This window comes from Abramis brama (assembly GCF_963993115.1).
Source record: "Abramis brama genome assembly, chromosome: 17".
Taxonomy (NCBI): Eukaryota; Metazoa; Chordata; class Actinopteri; order Cypriniformes; family Leuciscidae; genus Abramis; species Abramis brama.
In genome coordinates this window covers 19,232,623-19,257,016 of record NC_139979.1, presented here as the reverse complement: position 1 = coordinate 19,257,016, position 24,394 = coordinate 19,232,623, and the positions used below count along the sequence as shown (strand labels likewise).

Sequence of the window (24,394 nt, the reverse complement as noted above, 5' to 3'; positions counted from 1 at the left end):
ATTTTGTTGATTTTGATTATGTTCATGATTGGGCTCCAAGTAACCAAAATTATGTATGTGTAAAAATATATTTTTTATTAATTTAAAAAAATATATTTTTTAATTAATTTTAAAAAATATATATATTTTTTCATGTTATTCTTATTTAATCAATAACCGTAAGCAGAAGGTTAAGCCCATTAGTTCCATTAGTAATGTTATAGGAAAATAGAATAAAATAAAAAGGAATGCTCTATAAAGTTGTTTTAATATTTTATTCAGTATCAGTTCTGATAAACATAGGAAAAGACAAATTATTGATAAACTGATACTTAAGTGTTTTGTGACCTATTAAAATGACCTCTCAGGATAGAAAAAATAAATGGGGTTAAACCTTTGTTGTGGATGTCATCATTGAAGTATTCATTTCTCTTGGTAGTCCAGGAGATGTGTATATGGGTTGCATTATGCCCTCATTATCAAAAACTAGGAACACAACTACTCACGGTAAAATTAAATATCACTATGTAAAGAAATATGAGATTAGACTTTTGTCCAATTGAAAAAAAACAAGGTTTAAAAATATTATTTTATTATTTTCATTTAGTAGTTAATTTAGTATTATTTATATATACTATGATATAATTAATATATTGAAATAGGTTTCATTTTTATATTTTGTTTTCATTCTTTTTAGTAAATTTTAATAGTTTAACATCTCATATTACAATTCTTGGAGTTCTCTCTCTCACACACACACACAAACTTGCGAAGGATAGTTTAGTTCGATATTTGAAGCAGTAAGAAATGTGGAAAATGAAGAGTCAGGCATCACTTGGTAGTATTAAATGTACTAGATGTTTTATTGGATTTGACCTTTCATATGCATGATTCTACCAGTAGTTTTGTCCTTTTGTCTTTAGTCTCAACATCCACATGTCTGTCATAAGAACAGGCAATGGCCGACTGCAGCAGCGCACTCATTTTCCATCATCAAACACACACACGCAGACACTCACGCACATACAGACCACGTGACCCAATACTGCTTCATATCGATGGCATCTTCTGACAAACCAGCGGTGGAGCCCGCACACACCAGGCTCAATTGTGAAGTTTGGATCTAATTTGTTTCTCAAGTGAGATATTCGGATGTGATATGACGGATGAACATTGAAATCTACCTTCACCAGTTAATGTGCCAAAACAGCAAGTTTAACTGGGAAACAATAAAACCTGGTGTGTTTAGGTCCGTGACGGCAGTGGATTTTATTCCATAGACGCTGTTCAACATCATACTAGTTTTCTGTGCAAAACCTGATAGGAAACTGCCTGTGTGTTTCAGTCATACGAGTTAAAACATACAAGAGAATCATTTTTATGGTTTTTCAGTGTTTCTATTTTCCAAGATTTGTCTTCATTTCTTTAATCAGATGTGGTATTTTTTTACATTTTCCCTAAAACACGGAGATTGAGAGTGTATTGGAACATTCAGGGTTATTGTAGCGGACAAACAAGCACACAAACAAAGACAGAGAGCGAACGTCAGTGAGAGTGAGAGAGGATGCCAATGTCAATCAAACGAAAGTAGAGATTAAAAAACAGAAATAAAAATGAAAAAGCCGCCGAACCACCTCCGTCAGAGATTAAACAACATGAAATGTCCTAAGAAGCAAAAGTATTAATGAAACAGTGAAAGTTACTATGTTAAACGGAGTCTAGTGTGTGCATTGGGATCCGACAAGGTTTTGTGTGATCTGTGTATCCGTGTGTGACTGGAGGACAGGTCGAGGGAAAAGGCATGGATGTAAAGGATCGGAGGAGGGACGGACTTTTTTAATAGGCGAGCGTACATACTCCCTTTTTTTAGCATCAAAAGCTCCTTTCGAATCTACATAATGATTATGCAGCTGCCTGTTTTAGATATATAGCAGACTTTATGTACACAGCCGTGTGAAAATACATGCAAAGAGTATTATAGGAAATGTGGGGAGGGGGGGGCGGGGTGAGAGTCTGGATGGTGTTTTGTGGTTTCCTCTTTGGGGGGAGACGTGCTATTGGCTTAAAGCTGTTGTCTCTTTGAAAGGAGGGCGGGAGAGGATGGTTGTGCATCTCGGTTGGGTAGAGAAGTAGTAGAACAAAATGGAAGATGTAGGAATGTGAATAAAGAAGATTTGTTGATCAATAGTATGTCTCCCTTTCCACCCATCCTGCAAAAATAGACAGAAAAAGAGGGGGAATCACTTTGAGAAATTCTGATGTTTTCATTCATAATTTTTGATTGAATAGTGTTTTATTGTATCCCTAATTCAAACAAAGACCCTTAATGACCCAATTCTGGGACTTTATACAAGACATACTCATAAGAAGTGTGTAATTCTGAGTGTGTGTCTTTGAGGCAGTAGAGAGGAACACGTACCACCGGGGTTCCGGCGCAGGAGAAGCTTTCGCACCTCATCATACACAAAGATTAAGAAACTGTATGGGAAAGCACAGAACCACCAGCTCGGCCTAAGAGAGAGACAAATGAGGAGAGAGACCATTTTAAATGGCGGAATACTTATAAGTACCATATACATATACTTCATGTAGCAGAAATTTAAATTTTAACATTTGTATACATTATGTAGCATCAATTTAAGGTCATGTGATATATTTCACATGTGTATTCATTGTCAACCTAATAATTCAAGTAGATTCTTTACTAATGAAATGAATCATTAAATCTGAATCCGTTTCAGTTTGATTCGATTATTTTGGTAAGATTTGAAATTATTTTAAAAAAAAATTATAAAGACGTAAAATTATTTGAAAGGACAGTTTCCACCATATTGGCATATTGACTAAAACAGTACACAAGATTTTACATTCAATAATTGATTGAAACAGTTCAATAATTGTATTCTGAATAAGAAATTAATGCATAATACATTGTGAATAATAATAATAACCATTTTAATATATTATTAAAGTTTTAATACTATTATTACATCATGTATTGCATATAATCAATGTATTGAATGTTCATTTTCATATTGCATTCATGAATTTTTATGCCCGGTATTCAGGAAACATGAGCATTGATGACAGTAAATTTATTTTTCTTGTGATGGAAAATCCTTTATTAGTCTAGTTATTATTAGTTATTATTCTGATCCTTCAAAAATCATTATAATATGATGATTTGATGCTCAAAAACAATTTCTTATTATTATCAATGTTTTTATTTATTTTAATTTTTTTTGTGGAAACTGTGATACATTTTTTCCAGGATTCTTTCATAAATCCTGTAAAGAGTACAGCATTAATTTAAATAGATTTTTTTTTAAATCCTTTACTGCCACTGTCACTTTAATTTATTGTGTCCTTGCTGAATACAATAAAAAATAAATAAACTCAAACTATGAAACTTTCTCCTTTGGAGATAAGCACACTGGTCTTTGAGAGAACCAAAGGTGGAATTGGATGTGTGCTTGTAAAATTATTTCCACATGTGAATTTGCGCATGTGTGTGTGTGTTAAACTCACTTGAGCGGGTACATCCTGAGGGCCACATCCATGCCCGGGCAGTATGAGAGGAATGCAGCGAGAGCTGTTTCTTCAAACAGCCCAAAGATCAGAATCTTATTCCTGTAAATTGACAAGCACAGTTACATCAAATGCTCTAATGAATACAAACACCAACTTCCTGCACACAAGCTTCCTGAACTCACTTCATGCCCTGCTGGAATACTGAGTTGCGTCTGGTCTTGCAGATAATGACATCAGCCCATTGTACAACCACAATACTGACAAAGAACGCTGTGTGACATGTGAACTCAACAATCTTCCTCTGCTCGTATGTCTGTGGAACACGAACACAACATCTTATACATGCAGGGACCTCTGAGACTTGTATGACGTTTAAACACTTATGATGTCACAACATAATAAAACACAAAATACTCACCCACTGCTGTCCGTAACTGTCCTCCAGGTCATTTAGCGAGCGGTCATCCCAGTTGAGTCTGATACCCACCAGCTGTGAGGGCAGGAAGCCATTCTCAGCCAAAATCACAAAGTAGGCGAAGAAACCACCCAAAGCCTGGATCATTCCTACACACACATACACAACATATGCTTATTTTTTCTGCACAGATGCCTACACAATATTTGTTTCTCTTTTGAGAAAATAATATAAAGTAATAATAACAAACATGTATTAAAATAATTTTACAAAACAATATGATAGTTAAATGCTGTTTTATTGCTGTTTGTCATATTTTCTAGTTTCATTTTTGGTACTAAAATAAATCTGTAAATACTGAATCTGTTCAAATGTCTGTTTTTATATATGTCTGTGTAGATATATATTTTCCATGTCCTCTCTGTCACGATAACTGGATAACAAATCGATGATTTTATAGAAAATGCACTCAAAAAGAGCAATTTCTAGATGGATAATTAAATATCTAGAGCATAACAAGGAACAAAAACTATATTCATATTTCAGAATATATTTTTGTTAATTACCATGACATTACCAGGCCTGGAACTCACATTTTTACTTCCAGGTTTTCCATGACCATGGGAACCCTAATATTAGAAGCTTGTAGCACAGATGACTACATTCCCAAAAGGGCATCTTGACTGTAGTTTTTTAGGACTTATTTAGGAATAAAGTAAAAGCTGAAGTAAAAGCTACAGTTTCCAAGTAGTACAAGACTAACCAATTTGTCCGTAAGCAATGCTGATGAGACGCTCGTTCACAAGCTTGTCTCTCTGAGGGTTCCTGGGCTGCCTCTTCATGATGTCACTCTCAGCAGCCTCATAAGCTAGAGAAATAGCAGGTACCTATGGAGGTAGAGAGAAAATAGATTTGTTTGTATGGGTAAACATTTTATTCATGTGTGTGTGTATATAGGTGTCTGTAAGAAGGCTGAATGTCGAGTGTGAGAGTGCGAGAGTGAAGTGCTTACCATGTCAGTTCCCAGATCGATACAGAGGATGGTGATGGTGCCCAGTGGCAGAGGGATATTGACGATAATGAAGAACAGGAAGGGGGTGATCTCAGGGATGTTGCTGGTCAGGGTGTACGCAATAGACTTCTTCAAATTGTCAAAGATGAGTCGGCCTGCAAGGGGAGAGATGGATTTACACATCCTGTTTGACAACATCAGTCCTGTCCTCCCATGCACTCCAATTCACTAGTCTCCTTATTGTCTTACTCACCTTCTTCTACTCCAGTGACAATTGAGGCAAAGTTATCATCTAGAAGAATCATGTCCGCGGCCTGTTTAGACACATCAGACCCTGAAATGCCCATAGCGACACCGATATCAGCCTTTTTCAGGGCTGGAGAGTCATTCACACCATCGCCTGTTACCGCCACGATGGCCCCCTGAGTGACAGGAAAAGAAACAGAGGAGAAAAGGGAAAGAATGAAAGGTCAAATCAGGACATTATTGAAATGACAAAAGATCATAAACCGTATTGAATGCTAGTACATGGATTTACCTGTCGCTGGCAACCCTCTACAATGATGAGTTTTTGCTGAGGAGACGTCCTGGCAAACACAATCTCAGTGTGGTTCCGCAGAACTTCATCTATTTGCTCCTGAGAATAGTCCTTCAGATCTGTTCCATGAATCACACAAGCTTTGGCATCCCTAAAACACACAAACAAAAAACACAAATAAATACAATACTATGCTATTCATTTCAATAGTGATCCACTTGATTGAGGGCGACAGATATGTCCACGCAGATTTCGCAAAATGGTCATGCAAATTTTCCACGTTGACCAACAGGCAAGCTGCTTGGTTTGAAAGTGACTTATGTGCAAGTTGTGCTTCATCCATCATAATGGATCCTTTTTTGCTTGCAAAATTCTGCTAATGTGACCACACCTTTAAAGCATGTTGAGTTGCTGTGTGCATTTACAGTGCTGGTCCCGGCTTTACCTGGGATTGACTTGACTGACGGGGATGTTGAGACGGGCAGCGATGTCTTCCACAGTCTCGTTACCCTCTGAGATGATGCCCACACCCTTAGCAATGGCCTTGGCAGTGATGGGGTGATCTCCTGTCACCATGATGACCTTGATTCCCGCAGAACGGCACTTTCCTACAGCGTCAGGCACGGCAGCGCGGGGTGGGTCGATCATTGACATCAGTCCCACAAAGCAAAGGTTGTCTGTCTGGAAATTGACGTCATCTGCGTCAAAGGCAAAGCCTTTTGGGTACTGGTCCTCGGGCATTAAGATATGGCAGAATCCTGTGGAAAGGAGGCAAGTTTACACATTTTTTATTATTTTATTCTATAATAAACAACAGTGATATTGTTTTCTATTATATATTTTATTTATTCCACTGATGGCAAAAAAATCTATATTTTTTGAAATTTTTGACCAGTAGTGTAAATACTTTTATATATACTCAATTTTACGGCGGTTATTTTATATAACCATATAATAATCTGTACTTTATCCTCCTTATTACATAGCCACTGACCAAATAAATAAGTACAATGAAATTAAATATTTTAATGAAGAAAGATGACTAGAGTGCTATCAAAGCGTAGAAAAGGAACAACCATCAATTATACAGTTTAGCGGCCATTATGCAAAATAATTAACCAAGAATGCTGTGATTGACCAATCAGAATTGATTATTCCAGACTCACCCAGCACTCTCTCTCCAAGTCCTCCAAGCTCCAGGTAGGCATTCTGGAAGGCCTCCTTCAACTCCTCGTCCATGGGCTGCTCTTTACCCTGCAGCATTATGGTGGAACAACGATCTAGGATGCGCTCTGGCGCCCCCTTCATCACCAACAGGTAACGGTTATCGTTGGGGTCTTCCGTCTCATGGATGGACAGCTGGGGACATATGGAAAAGATGGATAAGAGGAAATTGTTGGTGGTAATGCTAGTCACTGTTTTCATATCTGGTACTTTTAGTTTTAGGGTTACATGACTAAGCTCACAATTACACCAAGTATTTTATTTTGACATGCTGCAGACACTTTATTATCCACACTTGACTCAAATAACGTGATTTAGCATTTACATGAAGTCATTTAGCAGACGACTTATAGGAATCAACAATATTTAAAACATTTTCATAAGAATGACAATATTTCCAGTACACAATGGCAAGTTTAATAGACTTGAGAAGTTCACATGGCGTATTTTATGGAGTGTTGAAATGCTATTGGTTGGTTGTTGAACCTCAACTCTTCCACTGATCATAACTCAAGTTGATGTTTGCTGTTTGATTTTGAAAATCAATAACTGATGACAAACCTGATATTTGTTGGTAGAGTTGAATGGGATTTCGGCTACTTTCTTGTTCCTATCTCTCATACTCCTGACTGAGCCACAGGACAGCTCGATACACTTAAGCAAGGCGGACTCAGAAGCATCACCCGCCACGTCCCTCTTTAGGATGGGCAAAGTATCTTGTCCTGCCTTAAACTGAGCCCTGTTACACAGCGCTGCCACACGGGCCAGAGACACCCATGTCACGGAGCTCTTATCAAATGAAGCACCTGCAAAGAGAGACCAACTTAGACTCTGAAAAGAAGAATTGGTGTCATAAAGACAAAATCATCATCGGTCTCCGCGTAAGAAGAAAGGAACAAACCAGACTGATCTTCAGTGGTATCGGCTTCATGGATCTGGTTGTCGAACCACATGTGTGCGACAGTCATTCGATTCTGGGTCAATGTTCCAGTCTTGTCCGAGCAGATAGTTGAGGTGGATCCTAGTGTCTCTACAGCTTCGAGATTCTTAACCAGGCAGTTCTTCTTAGCCATACGCTTAGCCGTCAGAGTGAGACACACCTGAGATTACAGAGACAATAGAGAGACATTAATTCAATTACATTAAGGAATTTACAATGCATTCCAATTTGTTTAAATCAAATATATAATTTGGACATTTTGGAGTCTCCAAATGTCCTTTTTTTGGAAATTTACCTTGAAAAAAGCTTGCAGAAAATACAGTTTTCATGCACTAAAAAGAACCAGGTTATGAGAATTGTTCTCTTGGAAATCGGATTAACCTGGATAAGCTTTTTGATTCACTAAAAGGGTTCATAAGAGTAATTTGTTCAGAAATTATACAACCTGGTCATGCTAAATGTTTTTGATTGACTAAAAAGAATAGGACTACACTGGTTGCACTGTATATTTTTGATTCTTGGCTCCCAACCCTCTGAACAGTATTCAAATGCTTAGACGACTGCATGTGCTCACAGTGACAGTAGCCAGCAGACCCTCAGGCACATTAGCGACGATGATTCCGATGAGGAAAATGACGGCCTCCAGCCAGGAGTATCCCAAAATGATTGACAGAACGAAGAAAGACAGTCCCAGGAAGACAGCAACGCCAGTGATGATGTGAATAAAGTGCTCGATCTCCTTGGCGATGGGGGTTTTCCCTGTCTCCAGTCCTGAGGTCAGCGTGGCGATGCGGCCCATCACGGTGCGGTCACCAGTGCAGACCACAATACCACGAGCAGTGCCTAACAGCGGAACAGAAAAAGTCACACTTCTGAATTTGACTTTTATGTAGATAGACCAGTTCAGCACTGTAGTAAATCCCGTACCTTCCACACAGTTAGTGGAGAAGAAAGCAACGTTGCGGGTTTCCAGGGGGTTGTCATGAGTGCAGTCAGGTGATCTTGTCTGAGGTTCTGATTCGCCAGTGAGGGAGGAGTTATCCACCTACGAATGATGTCAAAGACACACAATTGTCCAATAGGTCGCACCACAGGGTTCACAGATTCTTGACAAATGACTGAGGCTTATAAACCACGTACCTTGCAGCCATGAGCAGAGACAATTCTGAGGTCAGCTGGGATTCGGTCTCCACCTTTGACCTCCACCAGGTCACCTGCTACCACTTCCTCAGCGTTGATCTGCATCTTCTCTCCTTCACGGATCACTAACGCTTGCTGTGGACAGAGTTTCGTTTCAACTCACTGTTTCTCTGTGTTTCTGTGTCTTAAGTTTTGCATGGAATGTTCCCAGTACCTGTGGCACCATGTTTTTAAAGGACTCCATGATCTTGGAGCTCTTTGCCTCCTGGAAGTAGGAGAAGCAGCCAGTGATGATGACCACAGCAGACAACACGATTCCCAGGTACAACTGCGAGGAGAACAGAGAAGACACATTCAGTTATCATATTCATATTTAATGCAGATTCCCTGAAAAGGCATATGTGGCAGGGTGCTGGCATGTGACCCATACGAACATTATCTCCAGCCGGCTCGTCTTCGGTGGCAGCCTGAATGGCATAGGCCAGGAAGCAGAGAATGGCTCCGGTCCACAGCAAGATGGAGAAACCTCCAAACAGCTGACGACAGAATTTAATCCACTCAGGTGTTGTGGGCGGCGGGGTCAGAGCATTTGGCCCGTCTCGCACCAGATAGTCTCTGGCCTTTGCATTAGTTAAACCCTTTAGCAGAGAGAGCATTGTAAAAAATTAACCATTAGCAAAAGTTACTATGAATAGACATTCAGTTTTATTTTAAGAACTCAAAGTGTGAACATATCATGTATGCTGTGTACTACTAAGGGTCTGTTATACCAAGGGTTGTCAATCAGGGGACCTCAGTAATCTTCCAAGAAGACCACAAGATGACTTGAAATTTCTTTTGTTCATTTATCAAAAAAATTAAGTAATATTAAATAATTAAATAAATAAACTAACACCAATGTATTATACAGAATATGGTGCTCCCTAGTGGTCAATAATGAGATGTGCAGCACAACAGTCATTCCCAAGACAAATGATGTGCTATTAAATTTGTTTATTTAATTAAATATAAAAAATTTGAACAAAAAATTTGATCTAACTTAAAATTCTAACAATCAGTTTTTCCGGAAATTTCTTTACGTCAATAACTGTTGTTTTTATTGAAGAACATAGGCTACAGTTAATTAAACGTCTTGAATCATCAAGCGTCATCTATGGACAATACTAGTTTCTGTTAATGAAAAGTTTGAAAACAAGCAGCTCTGACATCATTACGTTGATGATCTTTACAGTTATTGAACGGAGCTAAATCAACCCTGAACTGACCTCTGCTGAGCAATGACGCTATTTTCCTTTAGGGCTGCTTTACAGAATTGAACTGCATCACTGAATCATTATTTTCCTGTTTATCCCGGTAAAGCTGCTTTGAAACAATCTGTATTGTATAAAGCGCTATATGGCCACAGCAGAAGTACCAGAGTTATCCTAAATATCCTACAAAAAGTATGAGAACCAATGTACTATACCATACAGAGTATGGTGCTCCCTAGTGGTCAATAAAGAGAAGTGCATCGCAACACAACAGTCATTCCCCAGACAAATGATGTGTTCATAAACTTAAACTAAATTGAGTATTTCCTGCACTATTATAAAATTTTAACATCAGTTACACACATTGGCTTTCTAATTATAAAAGGGGGAATTTAGCAAACATGGAAACCTGGTTTTAGCAAACACTAAATAATGTGTGAGTTTACCTGAACAATGTCTGTCTGAAATTTCCGGCATACTTCCTCAATTGACATTTTGTGTTCCGTCTGAAATGGAAGTTAAAAAGTGTCATTTAACAAAGTAAAAGGCAAAATGGCTACAAACACGCTACTTTTCTAGTGGGATTCTTACCAGGGGAACTTCTTTCTTCAATTCATCAAGATCTTTTACTCCCTTTTTCTTCTTTGGAGAACTTTTTTCATCTTTATCTTGCGTGGTGGCCACGCGGTAACTATCCGATCGTCCATACTAAAAGAAAAATGATAGAGGAGAGAGAAAATAATCACTTAATCAACAACACCACTGTAAGATCATAATGAAGATCATTTCAAGTAATTTTAACTAATATTGCTTTTGGTTTGAACACTTGTCTGGTAGATGGTGGATCGTGAGGGGTGACTAAACATAAACGTCCCTCTTGCTTGACATCACACAGAGACACGACTCTTTCATCAAAAACACTGATTAGATTGAATATGTGTCTGTTTCAGATCACAGTGAGATGAAAGTCTAAAACGTGGAGTTCATGAGCTTCAAAACAACTTAAATCAGATTATTTACACTTTGTTATTTATCTAAACGAAGTCAGACTTCAGACTTTTTTTTTTCCTTTAACAGGCTGATTATTTTTTATCTAATTAAAAATATATAACCTCTAGATAATTATTCTGTCATGGACAGATTTTGACCTTTCAGTGCACTATCATTATTCACTCTGTTCTGTAAATCCTCTGTTTCTGTCGGATGCATGTGTAATCCTGATACCGCAGCACAGAGCGCAGAGCCAAGATGGTTCCCGTGAGACTCTCAGGTGGTGCTATTTTTGTCATCATTAAAGCGGGAAACCGTGTATCATCTGTCCACACAGGCTGATCAATACTGAGCTTCCAGAACTACCAGCATGCCTTCCTCTAGGGAGTAAAGTACTATTATTGTAGCACTATTGATATGTGAAGAGTGAAACCCCTTCTAGGAAATTACTGAGGCAAGACCCTGCACTCTCACATGATGTTCTGGACGAGTATAGCCCCCTGTTGGTCGATATATGGAAAGAACCAGGCCAATTCATTAATTATGAGAGTATGATCAAAACTACATAATATATCTGTGCAAATTAAAAAAATATAGTGTTTTCAATACATCTATAATGTATCAGACAATCAGAAACTATTGAGCCTTGAGAGGTCTTAAGAGCAATCCGAACCAGACCTATCTCTTTTGATTAAACTTGCAAATTCAAACAGTGACGTAAAACACAGGCAAAACAAAGCACGAAATTTGACTGAGGATTATATCTGCATGTTTATGGTCAGCTGACACGCCTGCTTTAGACTGAAAGGCGCAGACTCAAGCATGCAGTCAGGTGATGATACCTATTAAAAAATAATGAGAATGTGAGAGATAAAGATGGATGGATAAAGAGGAGAAACAGAACAGGAGACAGATGGAAAGAGAGAGGAACATGCGGGGGTGGGGACTGACAGAAAGCTGGCGGACTAAGTGAGATATCCAAAGAGAGAGAGATTAGCAGAGAGAAAACGAGAGAGATAGAGGAATATTTGGCACTTCCTGTGGGGTAATTAGATATTGACCTGCTGCTCTCTCGGTGTGAGAGCTTGTCACCGTCAGCGGCTGCATTTAATGTCTGATGACTCTCAGCACGACACCACCTGCCCAAAACCAACCGGACACACACACACACGCACGCACGCAACGGCGACCTTCTAACCAACCTGCACAGCACACCACAGATCCTGTGACAAAAGCGAGCGCATTTGCAGTAGGTGACACCACTAAATAATGAAGTGAATAGAAAGTGAGGATTACCCTATCAGCTCACACTGATCTTACAGATGAAACATCTTGTCACTATAGAAGCACATCTATAGTAGGTATTTTTGAGTTTGGCTGGGTGAAAGTGGCTAAAAGTGTGAAAGCTGATGACACACACATGGAAACACTACAAACATACAGCTGAATACACACAAAGAACAAAGGGAACGATGAAAGAAATGAGAGTTGGAAAAATCAGAATGAGAGAGGTGTACAGAGGAAAAAAGATTCAAAAGCAAAAAAAAAAAAAATAGAGTATACTATGAAATAGGTTACACTTTTATGCTATACATTTTATGTTTTTATGGTAGATGTGTGTCTTTTGATGTGTGTGTACCTGGTATTCCCTACGTTACAAATGTCAAGGATAGTAATAATTTTTTTACCTTGTGGGGACATTTATTTTGGTCCCCATGAAGAAAACAGCTCATAAATCAAAGAATTATTTTTTTTTTCAAAATGTAAAATTGCAGAAAGCTTTCTGTTTGTACAGTATAAAATCGGTCTATGGAAATTCCCCATAAAACATGAAAACACGTGTGTGTGTGTGTGTGTGTGTGCAATGTACATCTGCAATGATACCTGCACTGCGGCAAAAGAACAGAGGAAATAGGAGAAGATCACTCTCGTTCTCTCACAAACAAGTCTGATGCAATTTTGAAAAGATATCAGATAATATTTACTTTGAGTTAAGCTCATGTTGAGAGATTCACTGTCAGACGACAGAGGGTCTGAGAAAATGAGGAAGATAAGGGTCCAAACCACACCAGCTAATGGAAGATGCCTGAAAATATTTTAAAAAAAATTGTTTAAATATGCTGTTTATAAAATGTGCTTAATTTAACAAATTATTTAAATTGAATTATTTGTCCTCATATTTTTTCATGTTTTGTTGGCTTATTGTGAAGAATATCAAACATTTTAGACATCCTACATATATTTCCTCTGAGATAAATGTTGTTGGAAGTCTTAGGTGTGTGTCATTAAGCAGTGGTTATCTAATTCCTAATATAATTGTGCTCATGGGGTAAAGTTACCAACTGTGTGAGAAAAACATACAGTACTGCTCTGTGAGAGAACCAGAGCTGATGAGCTGGAATTACACACCAGCACACTGACATTTCTACTGACTGATTCAGAACACACACACACACACCTACACACAGTCTCTGGTGCTGCATGAGGTCTGTTCCCTGAACTCTTCTCACAAATTATTGATGCTCTTGAAACTGATGCACTCATTCAGTCTGCATCACATTCTAAAGAGTAAGACACACAAAGAGAATAAAAGTGTGTGGCTGTGGAGCCCAGGGACTTACATAAGTTAGTATATCCTACATAAGTTTAGACAGAGTGACTGAGGTAGACTTTGCAAAAGAGAGAAAGTTTTGAATAATGAAAACTATGTTATTATTTTCTTTCCTTTCATATTTTCTATTGTTGCAGGTGATATTTATATAATTTATAATCATTCTAGACCAGCAGTTCTCAACCAGGATGACTTTAAAATATTTAAAATAAGACAAAACAAGCATTAAAATAAGCTAAAACAACTAAAATCAGGATATGTATTGCTATTTGGTTACTTTTATAATGGATTTACATCTATAGATATTCCAAGCTCTAAAATATTATATGGGGTAAAACATTTTGGGGGAGTGGGGGGTTGAAATAAAAAAGATTGAGATCCTTTATTCTAGAGAGAATTATATTTGGCCAAAATCTGTGCAGCGCAGGCTGAGTCATCAATATTTTTGATGAACATTGGAGTAATGATGCTGAAAATTCAGCTTTTCCATCACAGGATTGGAATAAATTACTATAGCCTACAAAACAGTTGTTTTGAATGGTAATAATATTTCACAATATTGTTTTTTATTGTATTCTTGACCAAATAAATGCGGCCTTGGTAAGTATACAGTATACCAACCCCAACATTTTGAACAGCATGTAACTTGCAGCCATGACGAGACCACCATCAAACCATTGGAAGTTATCAAATATCATCAGTTAATAACACTAAATAGAAATCATTACATATTTTACACCATTTAAATATTAAGATTATTTATTATATAAGCGTTCCTAAGATGTGGCACTATACAGAGCCAGTGGAATGGCCAGGCCAGTCTGATGCTCACAGAGCATGAAGAAGCACATCTGCCAGCAAGATCACTCCTTTCTCCTTTTTCTTTAAGGAGCTCATCTCACTTTATTATAGTCATTTAGTTTTCCATCTAAAAAAAACTGCAGTAAACAACTTGGGGTGGTCTAGCAAATCTACTTGTATCTAGCTTATCCTTGTATCTTGGGAGGATGTTCTGGGAATCCCTGTCAGATCTTGTCTTCTCTGTCCAGCTATTGATGAATATCTCCAAGCGGCACAGCTGTACAAAAAGTATTTAAACCACTGTTATGGCAGTAGACACATCAATACTGCCCTTAGAGGACTGTTCGGTGTGTGTGATATATTACTATGAGTGTGTTACTTTTACATGTCAATACATCCAGTAAAATGCCTTTTTGATCTGGCATAAGGGGGTGTATTTGTGTGCGCGAATCTGGGGTGAGTCATGAAGTGCTTGTTCAAGAGCAGATAACACTGAACACTTCATCCAGATTATGATTGAATGAGTGTGCGTGTAAGTGAACTTGATGTACCATCTGTTTTGCCGTGAGATGTAGACCAGGCTAGGTCTGGGCTTTAAAATACAGATTAAATAATCTGATTACGGGCAAACTGGGATTAGCTCCCCCTGAGTTGCCTCCATCACAAAAGAGCCAGACTCACTTTGTTGAGTTTACTGAACCAAATACCAGACATAAACAAAATCTGTGTACATACAAATAAAATGAGAATTTATATGATAATTAAATTTTATGTAAATTAATTATTTATTGTATACGTTTAATTTCTTCTCTATGTGTACACAAATTTATGTCTGCTTAGAATGATTTAAAATAAGACAAAACAAGCTTTAAAAGAAGCTAAAACAGCTACAAAAAATTATTTGCTCTCATCAACTGTTATTTTCAGGGTCTGGTTGAGGGAATGAGGGTATTTTAAAAATGTGATTTCTCGACTTGGAAAAGTCATGGCAAAATCTTTAAAAAATGTTTTGTTTTGTTTTTTAAATAAAAAAATGTAAAAGTCAAGAACATTTTTAAAATCAATATACATTTTTCTAGTTATGTCAAGCTCTATAATTGTCACGTTCGGGTTGTATATAAGCACACAAAGAAGAAGATTAATCGCAAATAAAGTCTTTAATATATACAGATAGCACAGATGAAGGCAGTGTAAATAGCAACAACACGTCTACATTGACGAGACCGGACAACTCACAACTGAAACAAGTAAACTTATATACAGGGAACAAACAAAGGGAACTAATTAAGCAACAGCTGAACAAAATGACTAATCAAATGAGTAACCATAGAAACTAATAAAGAACTCAGGCAGCAAGAAAAACTAAACTAACTAAAACCAGAACAATAACGTGACATCGAGCCCCATCCTGGAAAGGTGCGACCTCGAATTGACAGTCCAATTGAGGGAGGAGGCTCTGGAGGAGGATGGGACACCAAGGAACATGGCAGAAGGAGAGACCAGGGTGTCGATGATGGTTGGAGGAGCCCGGAGCAGGAGGAGCTAGATGGGGACCCAGAGTCCAGCCAGGATGATGTCCCATGGTTAGACGAGGGAAGGAAGAGAAATGGCGGAGATCTCCTTGATGATGCCATGGGGATGACTGATGGAGACGTAGCCAATGGCGGTGGAGCCCTAGGCACAGACGAAGAGCAGATGGAACCAAGCAACCCCAAAGGCTTCAGAGGCCGCGACGGAGCTGCAGCGATGACCCCCCGAGGTGGAACCGGGTTACCAGGGAGCCCGGTGAAGGCGTAAGGCCGATGGTCCCTGGTGGAGCCGAGGGAAGGAGGAGCCAAGGCATAGGAGTCAGGGCGACGAGCTGAGGTGAAGTGACGGAATCAGCAGCTGGAAGCTGCTGATTCCGTCAGAGGATCCACTCACCCAGGAGGATCTGGATAATGGAAGGCCCGAGGTGGAGCCACGTCACAGAGAGGAGACAGAAGAGGAGCTGAGAGTTGATGGACGACAGCAAAGACTGGTCAGAGGCACTGGCTGAGTTTTAAAGAGGCAGCTGGGTGCAGGGCTGGGTGGGATACCAACAAACCAACAAACTTTGGTCCTGCAGCGACTCCCTTTCTGTGGCGGGAGTGTGGGCGAGGCTCCTCTCCATACCCTCATACTCCACAATAACTTCCTCAGGGGCACATGATGTTGCCGGCTCACACACCTGGTCAGGCGCGTTGTAAGATTTAGGCTTCAGGGCAATGGTTTGCTCATTCGCTTCTTTTTGCGCTGGCTTTTTTCACGGCAGGCGCTGACTCTCCGTCTGCGATGGGCTCTGGCGTCATGTCCACACAGCGTGTTTGGCTAGGCTCTGAGTCTGGAGTGGGACTGCTGATGTCCTCTTCGGGGTCGATGGTGAACTCCAATCCACTATTCACCAGCACCCACACCACATAAGCAGCGAAATCCTCACTTGGACCGTTTGCTGGCAGGCGTGCCTTAGACTGAGACTGAGGCTGGCACAGTAAAAAATGCCGAGCAAGCAGTCAGAGTAGTGTGTAAGGCACACCAGATCTAAAAAGTCCCTTGTATGGTCCTCCAGCGAACGGTCCAGCTTCTCCAGGCACAGGAGTTGTACGGCGGGCAGGTCCATTGTGGGGGGAATGAAACACTAAAACTAAAACTAAAAACGCAGCAAAAATATATATCCTTTCTTGGGTCAGGTCTTCTGTCACGTTCGAGATGTACAAGCACACAATGAAGACGATTTAGAAATAGGAAAATTTAGAAACCTTAATCAATTAAGAATAATTAGATTAAATAATTCCAATTATGAGAAAATGTAATTCCTTTACCCATAGTCATGTAACCCCATGCGAGCACACACACACACACACACACACATATTTAAAGGAGAAAAGAAAAAATAGAAAAGAGGGGGAGTTGTTGCAATATCATTTCATTTCACTTTAAACAAAAATCTGTAATCCTTCTTGTTAAAGTATTACCTCTATACCCCCCCTCCTGTTCTTCTCTATCCATTATTCTATCCTTCCATCTGTCTATACTTCATCCACTGAGCGAATCAGCTTTGCCAGAGTGTGGGGCATCTGTGCATGTTCTTGATTGGAACAATAAATCACTGCCCCAAATTTAAGTCACAGCAGGATACACAGATGCTTCACGTCTCAAAAAGGTTGTCTGAGGATTCCTTTCTTTATTCTGTCTTCACACAGACATACTGTACACACACAGTTTCTCTTCTCCTCAGTACTTAAGTCACATTCTCTGTGACGTCTGACACTGATTTCTCATTACAGCTCTAGTTAAAAGAAGAGCCGATGGTCAGCTGTGCCACAGAATTCCTTCCATCAGAATGGACTGTTCTTTCTCAGCTCCTCTACCAACAAAGGATCACATTAATAAATGATGTGGTGTGGATGTGGAACCTGAACCAGGCACAGGCACTCCATGCATATTCCCACCGGTGGAGCGGCATCACAGCAGCTCTGACCTAAGGGGCAGTTACGCTACATCAACACTGGGGAAAGACGAGGAGAGGGTAATCTGACCTTGAGTATTCGCTCCACTAACAGACGTCCCGTGGACAGAATGTGATAATGAGACCTAACAGATCCAATCCAACCCACTTAAAGCTGAAGTCTATCATTTTATGCAGATACAACTATCAGTAAGCCACTTTTAAGCTGACATAAAAATGTAAACAAAAAGGTAAAAATTACACACTTCATCTTTAACCCCTACAACAACAAATCATTCATACCCCTAAATATGGTCCAATAACATTAATCCATTGAAGTATAAGTTCTTATGTAAAACAGAGAGTTAATTATCTAAAAAGCTTCTGTTATATCAATAGTAAAGAGTCATATATCAGTACAAAAGCAGCTATGAAATGCTCTATTTACTGATGTGCTCAATACAAACATGAACATCCGGACAGGATGTTAGCTCAGTTATGCTCGGAGAGGGCATACACAGATTAATTACATTATTCATTAATGCATTATCAAATTTAGAACACAATCTATATCTAGGGTAAATTATAAATTAATGACTTCATAAATACATAAATTGTATAGACACAAAAATCACTTATATTTACTTTATATACTTTACTTTATATATTTTATTATTATATAATTTCACTTATATATATATATATAGGCCTATACATATGTATATTTACTCAATCTTTATACTTCATAAACTTCATTGACTTTTAAAATATAAAATACATCTTTACATTTGCAAAATTGTATTCATCATTGCATTATAATTACACATTATGGACACCTCTGTGTCCTCATCCTTGGTCACTCGTTATCTGTACCATCTGTACCCAGGTAACCCAGCCCACACACACTCTGGAAACACAAGCTGAGCCAGGCTAATTACATGTTACAAGATCTGTGTTCATCCCCCTCCCTGCTGCAGCACAACCCCTCCCCCAAGCACTCACCTGCAGTGTGCATAGGCTATACTACGTACTTACTGATGCATCGTCATGTGTCTGAAGAGGAAATTTACATACTGTAATGCCACCAGTTGTATTCTCAGTCTATATCTTTCTTAGCTTAATGAAACAATATTTTTAATTGGTTTACTTTGCCAGTAATTAATATTTATTATAGACACACTCATGAACATTTTAAATCCATGTTATACTAGCTACATGCATACAAGCTGATTCATATTTTAATAAGCTGTGACATTCTTCTTGGTGTTTGTGTCCCTATAAAGCTATCATAAGCCTAGTTGCTCTTTCCAAATAGCAAGAAACTAAACTTAACTATATATTAGGTAAATTATTTTATTTGCCAATTTAATAAATAAATAATATATATTTTACACAATTATTTATTTTGTAATAAATAATTGTAATGTATTGTAATATTGTGATTGTGGAAACACATTCCGGTGATGACGTGACAGTTCACCCATTATTTGAGATGGGTCTGTCTGCGGACTGCAAGAGAGGGGCGTAACAGGAAGGGGGCGTAACTTGAAGGGGGCATAACTTGAAGTTGTCCAAATCACACAGAACCTCACGATATGTCAAACTCAAAACGAGATATTGTCGGCAAGATGCCAGCTCGTATAGAGACAATGGTAAGAATATTTTCCCGAGATAATCGAAGTGTCATATTGTCGCTTTTACATTGCAGCAAGGGCAGAGCAAAGCGTTTTGAACTTTGAGCTTGTCAATCTGTCTCGCTGAGTGTCCCACAGATGCCAGCAGCACAACACAGTAGTAGATCTCCCTTTACATTATTAAAATATAAATGCAAGGGTAAGATGGCACCTACTAGATGTAAATGCATAGATGTTGCCTAATTTATTGTTTTCTATTTTAACAATTTTTATAAAAAAAATACATAAATAAATAAATAAAGCCCAATTCCAAAAGGATATAATATTAGTGCTTGCTCCACACTCTTAAGTTGAGGTGCGACGGATAATTGATAAAACAATACATTGCAATATGGTTTCTTGCAATACATTATCAGTACCCTTGCATTAATGCAGATAGCAGCTTGCTTTATTGTATACCAAAACAAGCATTTCGGTTCTTGAACAGATAAGAGTCAGTTTAATCGACTCTAGTATGTTCAGTTTATGTTAAACCTGTGCGAGAGCATACGGAACTGTCTGTTCTCTAATTGCTCTCGCTGTACTTTGATGTCATACACTGACCGGTCTGTGCAGCGCTGCTTTAAGTCGAAAAACAGTGATCAACTTGAAGTGAGTGTAACCTGAAGTGGGTGTAACTTGAAGGGGCAGTCTTGCAGGCTGCAGACACATTCTATTGGATTATTTAAAGGGATATTTCACCGCTGGAAAGATGAATGTGTATTTAAATTAGGTCATTTATGTAGTAGAAATGTGAAATTATTTTAGAAGTTGGTGCCTTCTAGACTGAGAAAAGCCAGAAAATGTATTTTTGGCTCATGTTGATGAAAGACAACAACTCCCAGAATGCACCTGCTTCACTGCCCTACGAAGCCACTCCCAAGCCACGCCTACCAGGGCAGTATCGGAAGAAATGATACAACTAGGCTACTAGTTGACTCGAAACTGAAAAGACGCCGTTTTATTGTGAGATCCGACCCCCTATGGGCGGATTGAAAACATGCAGAACTAGCTCCTACTACTGGCTGTAGTCTCTAGCCTCTGGCCAAAAAAGCCTCCGATGACGCAAAATTATGATTTTTGCGTCATCTGAGGTTTTTTTCCAGACACACAATGCAGAAATCTCTCGTCTCTGGGGGACACGAGGGAGGGAAGCACGGTCATTCGAAAATACTACCGGGTTTGTACTGATACAAATCGGTTAAGTATCCCTTTAATCACCGTCATGTTGCTCCAAAGCCTTTATTTCCTAGCCTGGATGCCAGCCGAACTTAGCCCCGCCCACAACATTTTAGGTCGGGAAGTTCGGTCTGGACTTGATCCGTTGTGGAACGACTATGCTCGAACCAGAGCTGTTCGGACCAATCAAATTGTCAGGGCGGGCTTTATATGATGATGGACAGATGATCAACAGTAACGTAATCATCCACGTCACCAAAGAGCGCTTGGGTTGAATTCGTTTACAACAAAGATGACTGCCACTGGAGAATTGAGATGTGTAGATTCCGCCATCGCGTCTGTTATAGAAGATATCGACAGCGCATTCATTTTAAAAGAGGAACAGAGAACCGAGATCATTTGTCGATCGGAAAATTTAATGAAGAACATACGTCACTAACTCCGTTGCTCTGATTGGTTGTTGGTCTATCCAATTGAGTGCAGGGGCATTTTCTTTCCTGGTTCGTTTGAAACACGCCCCATAATCACAGCCCAATGGAGCAGTATCAGACTCACATTCTGACTAGAATCTGAGTATGACGACGTCAGACTAATTTTTTTCTTTTGTGGAGAACAATTGGAAATGGTATAGGAAAAATGGCCTGACAAACTCAGCCACCATTCACTTTCACTGCTTTATATATATATATATATATAGCATATATATATATATAGCCTATATATATATATATATATATATATATATAGTTTTTATTTTATCAAAGTAAATGGTGTTTGAAACTGACATCTGCCTAATTTCATCATTTATGTTCCACAGAAGAAAATTATACACTGAGCAAGGATGATGAAACCACATGAGGATGTGATGACAAAATTTTTCTTTTTGTCTGAACTATCCCTTTAAGAGCACATTTGAACACGACCGCAATGAATGTCACTTCTTCATTTAATCTATTCGCTTTCCATATCCGCATCTCGTGCCTATCAAAGGCCGCTACCGGGAATTTCCACTCGCGTGGCTCCGCCTCGTGTTTGACGCAGAAAGCGGCCTATAGGGAATAAAACAGCTGGGATGCTGATGGTGGTGCATCGCCACGAGCATCACTGCGACAGCAACCGGCACGGCACGCCTCAGCGACGTTAAACAAACCGCTAACTAACAATCTTAAAAAATCTCCGCCAGTATATCTGTTTCCTTCCATCCCATTTAACTAGCTAAGCTCACTCACAAGCGCTCAGATTAATCCTTGACAAAACTGTGTGCGCAATCATTTTTGCCCTGCTCTTACACCGCTAGTCGTCAGTTTTGACGCATTCGCCGCAGCGCGTCCGTGACATTCAGTTCTGCGATGTTGCTAAGTATTCTGCGTTAACAGCTTCAGCAGATCTGTCTGTGTCCCTGGCAACAGCTATAAACTACGCACATCATCAGCTGCTCAACACCGGCGTTCTCACTGCGCTACGCACCTAGCTTTTACTCCCCACGTCATTCCGTATATAATATGATAAAAACCACGCTGGTGATGAGGCAAAATGCGCAACTCAGTCTGACATTCGTTTCACCCCAACGCAGTTAGGCTACACACTGTACTTGGGCGAATCTCCATTAGCCGCAATTCAAATTCGACCTTTCGAGTGATTATTCAGAACTGAATCTATTAAATCTGCCCTTGTCAGTGATTACCCGCGCGCGGTGATGTCACAGATGCAGGAAAATAAGCTGGTTTTATACAGATTCCCGGTAACCGCATTATGACGCATGTGGACTTCAGCGATGGACCGGCTCTGGGGTGTGTGTGTCTGTGCGTCTGTATGGACACCAGTCACTTAAACACACTCAGCAATGCCGGTTGTGTCCATAAAGATGATCCAAATGCACATTCAGAACATCCGGATTAACGGTTCAGAACAGGCGTCGCGCGCTGCGGTCAGTAATTGCCTTCAGACGGAGGGATATAGCTAAATGGGGTGCTGGAGGGGGGACACCACACAGATGCACCCAAACAGCCCTAAAACCTGTAAAACAACCTGACAAGATACTTTTGAGCAGAAATAGGTAGAGATAGACATCACACAATCATGGGACGAAGACAGCACTGCGCAGCGTTGCCCTTTAGAAAGTCTCTGACTAGCATAACCCGATTAAACTGTCTCGTCAAGGTTAAAATAACCATCGAGATATTATCATTCAAACACCGACAAGCTTTCAATTAAGATAACAGCTAAAACCTTATCTGCGATTCTGCGTATCCGCTGATTATGACAACAGCATTCTAACAGTTTATAAAAGCAGTTCTGTTGAATCTGATGCTGACCATTCATATAGGCTAATAGCAATTTCACAATTATAGCGTATAATTCGTAACGTATGATTACAGAACGTCCTGTGCCATCAGTGTCGCAGTCTAGAAAGCAGCGTACAAGTCAATGTCATTCTTCCTTTTTATGTCTGACAACATAGGACATGACGCTGCATTTTTCACGATTTAAAGTATGCATGATACATTTTTAAAGAAAATGGGAAAATGTTTTTATCCTTTTCTGTTTGCTATAATGCAGTAAAAGAGAGGTGTCGTTCTTACCCCCATGGTTGCGCAGTCAGTCCGTTCTCTTCAGGTAATATGAGAGTGATGGAGAGAGTGACAGCCTTTTACGAGGAGAGAATGTCAGTCATCAAAAAGGATCTTAAGAAAGACGAATAATTATACTTGGTTTAAAACTTAGTTTCACTGCTTTACCTCGGCTGAGGGACCGAATGCGCGTAGATTTCACGTCAAGGTATTAAGGTATTATTCGTTGCAACATTAAGTTAATGAACCTGCACAACTTTGTAAATATTAAATACAGACAAACTAAATGGTCCAATGAAATTTGACTGCGAGGCAGGGCATTTCGCAGGGATGCCGGTCTCGTGCACTGCTCTTGGTAGTTGCGTTAAAGCCGGCGAAACTAGGAAGCCGCACTGCCGCCTTATATGATCTGGTGTCCTTCCGCGACACCGCCAGCTGCCGCACCACTCCGCCTGGAAAGAAGCGCCGGTGGATGTGAGAGATGCGCTTCTCCGACCGACCTCATAAAAGAGTACCTCATGAGAAACGCCCACATTCACGCTCTCAGCCAATAGACGCACGCACTCCTTAATATCGACGTATCATCTGTCCAACCAGCGCGCAGACAGCAGGTACAAGCCACCAATCGCATGCGGACAAAGCTCCTCCTGCGGTAATGCAGAATTCCAAAGTCGAACAGCATCATCGTGTTCTCTGAGAAAATCTCATTTTTTTATATATTGGACTAAAGTCGTATAAGATAAGTCATAATCGGTGTGATTGCATGCTTATTGTATTGTAAACGTGTTTGGCATATTGTTTCTTTCAGTGTTTTTTTTTTATATTATATGTTTTAAATTTGTTGTCAGAGAACACCGCTACTATAGTCGACCCTGCAGTAGGCCTTAAACCTACCTATGTTCAACGTGTCAAAAACTGTGTTACTTTCATACATTAATACTATAACATTTTAGTGTTTTATAATAATGCTTCATTATAATCCAATCAATTATATATATATATATATATATATATATATATATATATATATATATATATATATATATATATATTGCAGTTATCAGATTGATTTTAA

General features: G+C 39.3%; 1 protein-coding gene across 1 annotated transcript; it reads right to left on the bottom strand.

Moving 5' to 3' along the window:
• Positions 1-818: 818 nt before the first annotated feature.
• Positions 819-23,795, bottom strand: atp1a3b (ATPase Na+/K+ transporting subunit alpha 3b). The gene is made up of 22 exons (XM_084088431.1): positions 23,488-23,795; positions 23,332-23,396; positions 10,621-10,737; positions 10,476-10,535; positions 9,214-9,417; positions 8,994-9,107; positions 8,780-8,914; positions 8,567-8,684; positions 8,214-8,482; positions 7,601-7,799; positions 7,261-7,505; positions 6,642-6,834; positions 5,921-6,233; positions 5,476-5,626; positions 5,191-5,359; positions 4,938-5,092; positions 4,689-4,812; positions 3,929-4,074; positions 3,693-3,823; positions 3,508-3,609; positions 2,399-2,490; positions 819-2,189 (listed from the first exon to the last, which is right to left on the bottom strand). The coding sequence occupies exons 2-22, from the start codon at positions 23,335-23,337 to the stop codon at positions 2,161-2,163; spliced, it is 3,072 nt and encodes a 1,023-aa protein (XP_083944557.1). The 5' UTR covers positions 23,338-23,396; positions 23,488-23,795; the 3' UTR covers positions 819-2,160.
• Between the last annotated feature and the right edge of the window lie 599 nt (positions 23,796-24,394).

Coding starts and splice junctions, on each gene's coding strand:
- atp1a3b (XM_084088431.1), bottom strand. Junction 4,075..4,688: donor CATTGCTTACGGACAAATTG/GTTAGTCTTGTA, acceptor ATGTGTGTGTAG/GAATGATCCAGGCTTTGGGT. Junction 3,824..3,928: donor ACAGTTACGGACAGCAGTGG/GTGAGTATTTTG, acceptor CGTGTTCCACAG/ACATACGAGCAGAGGAAGAT.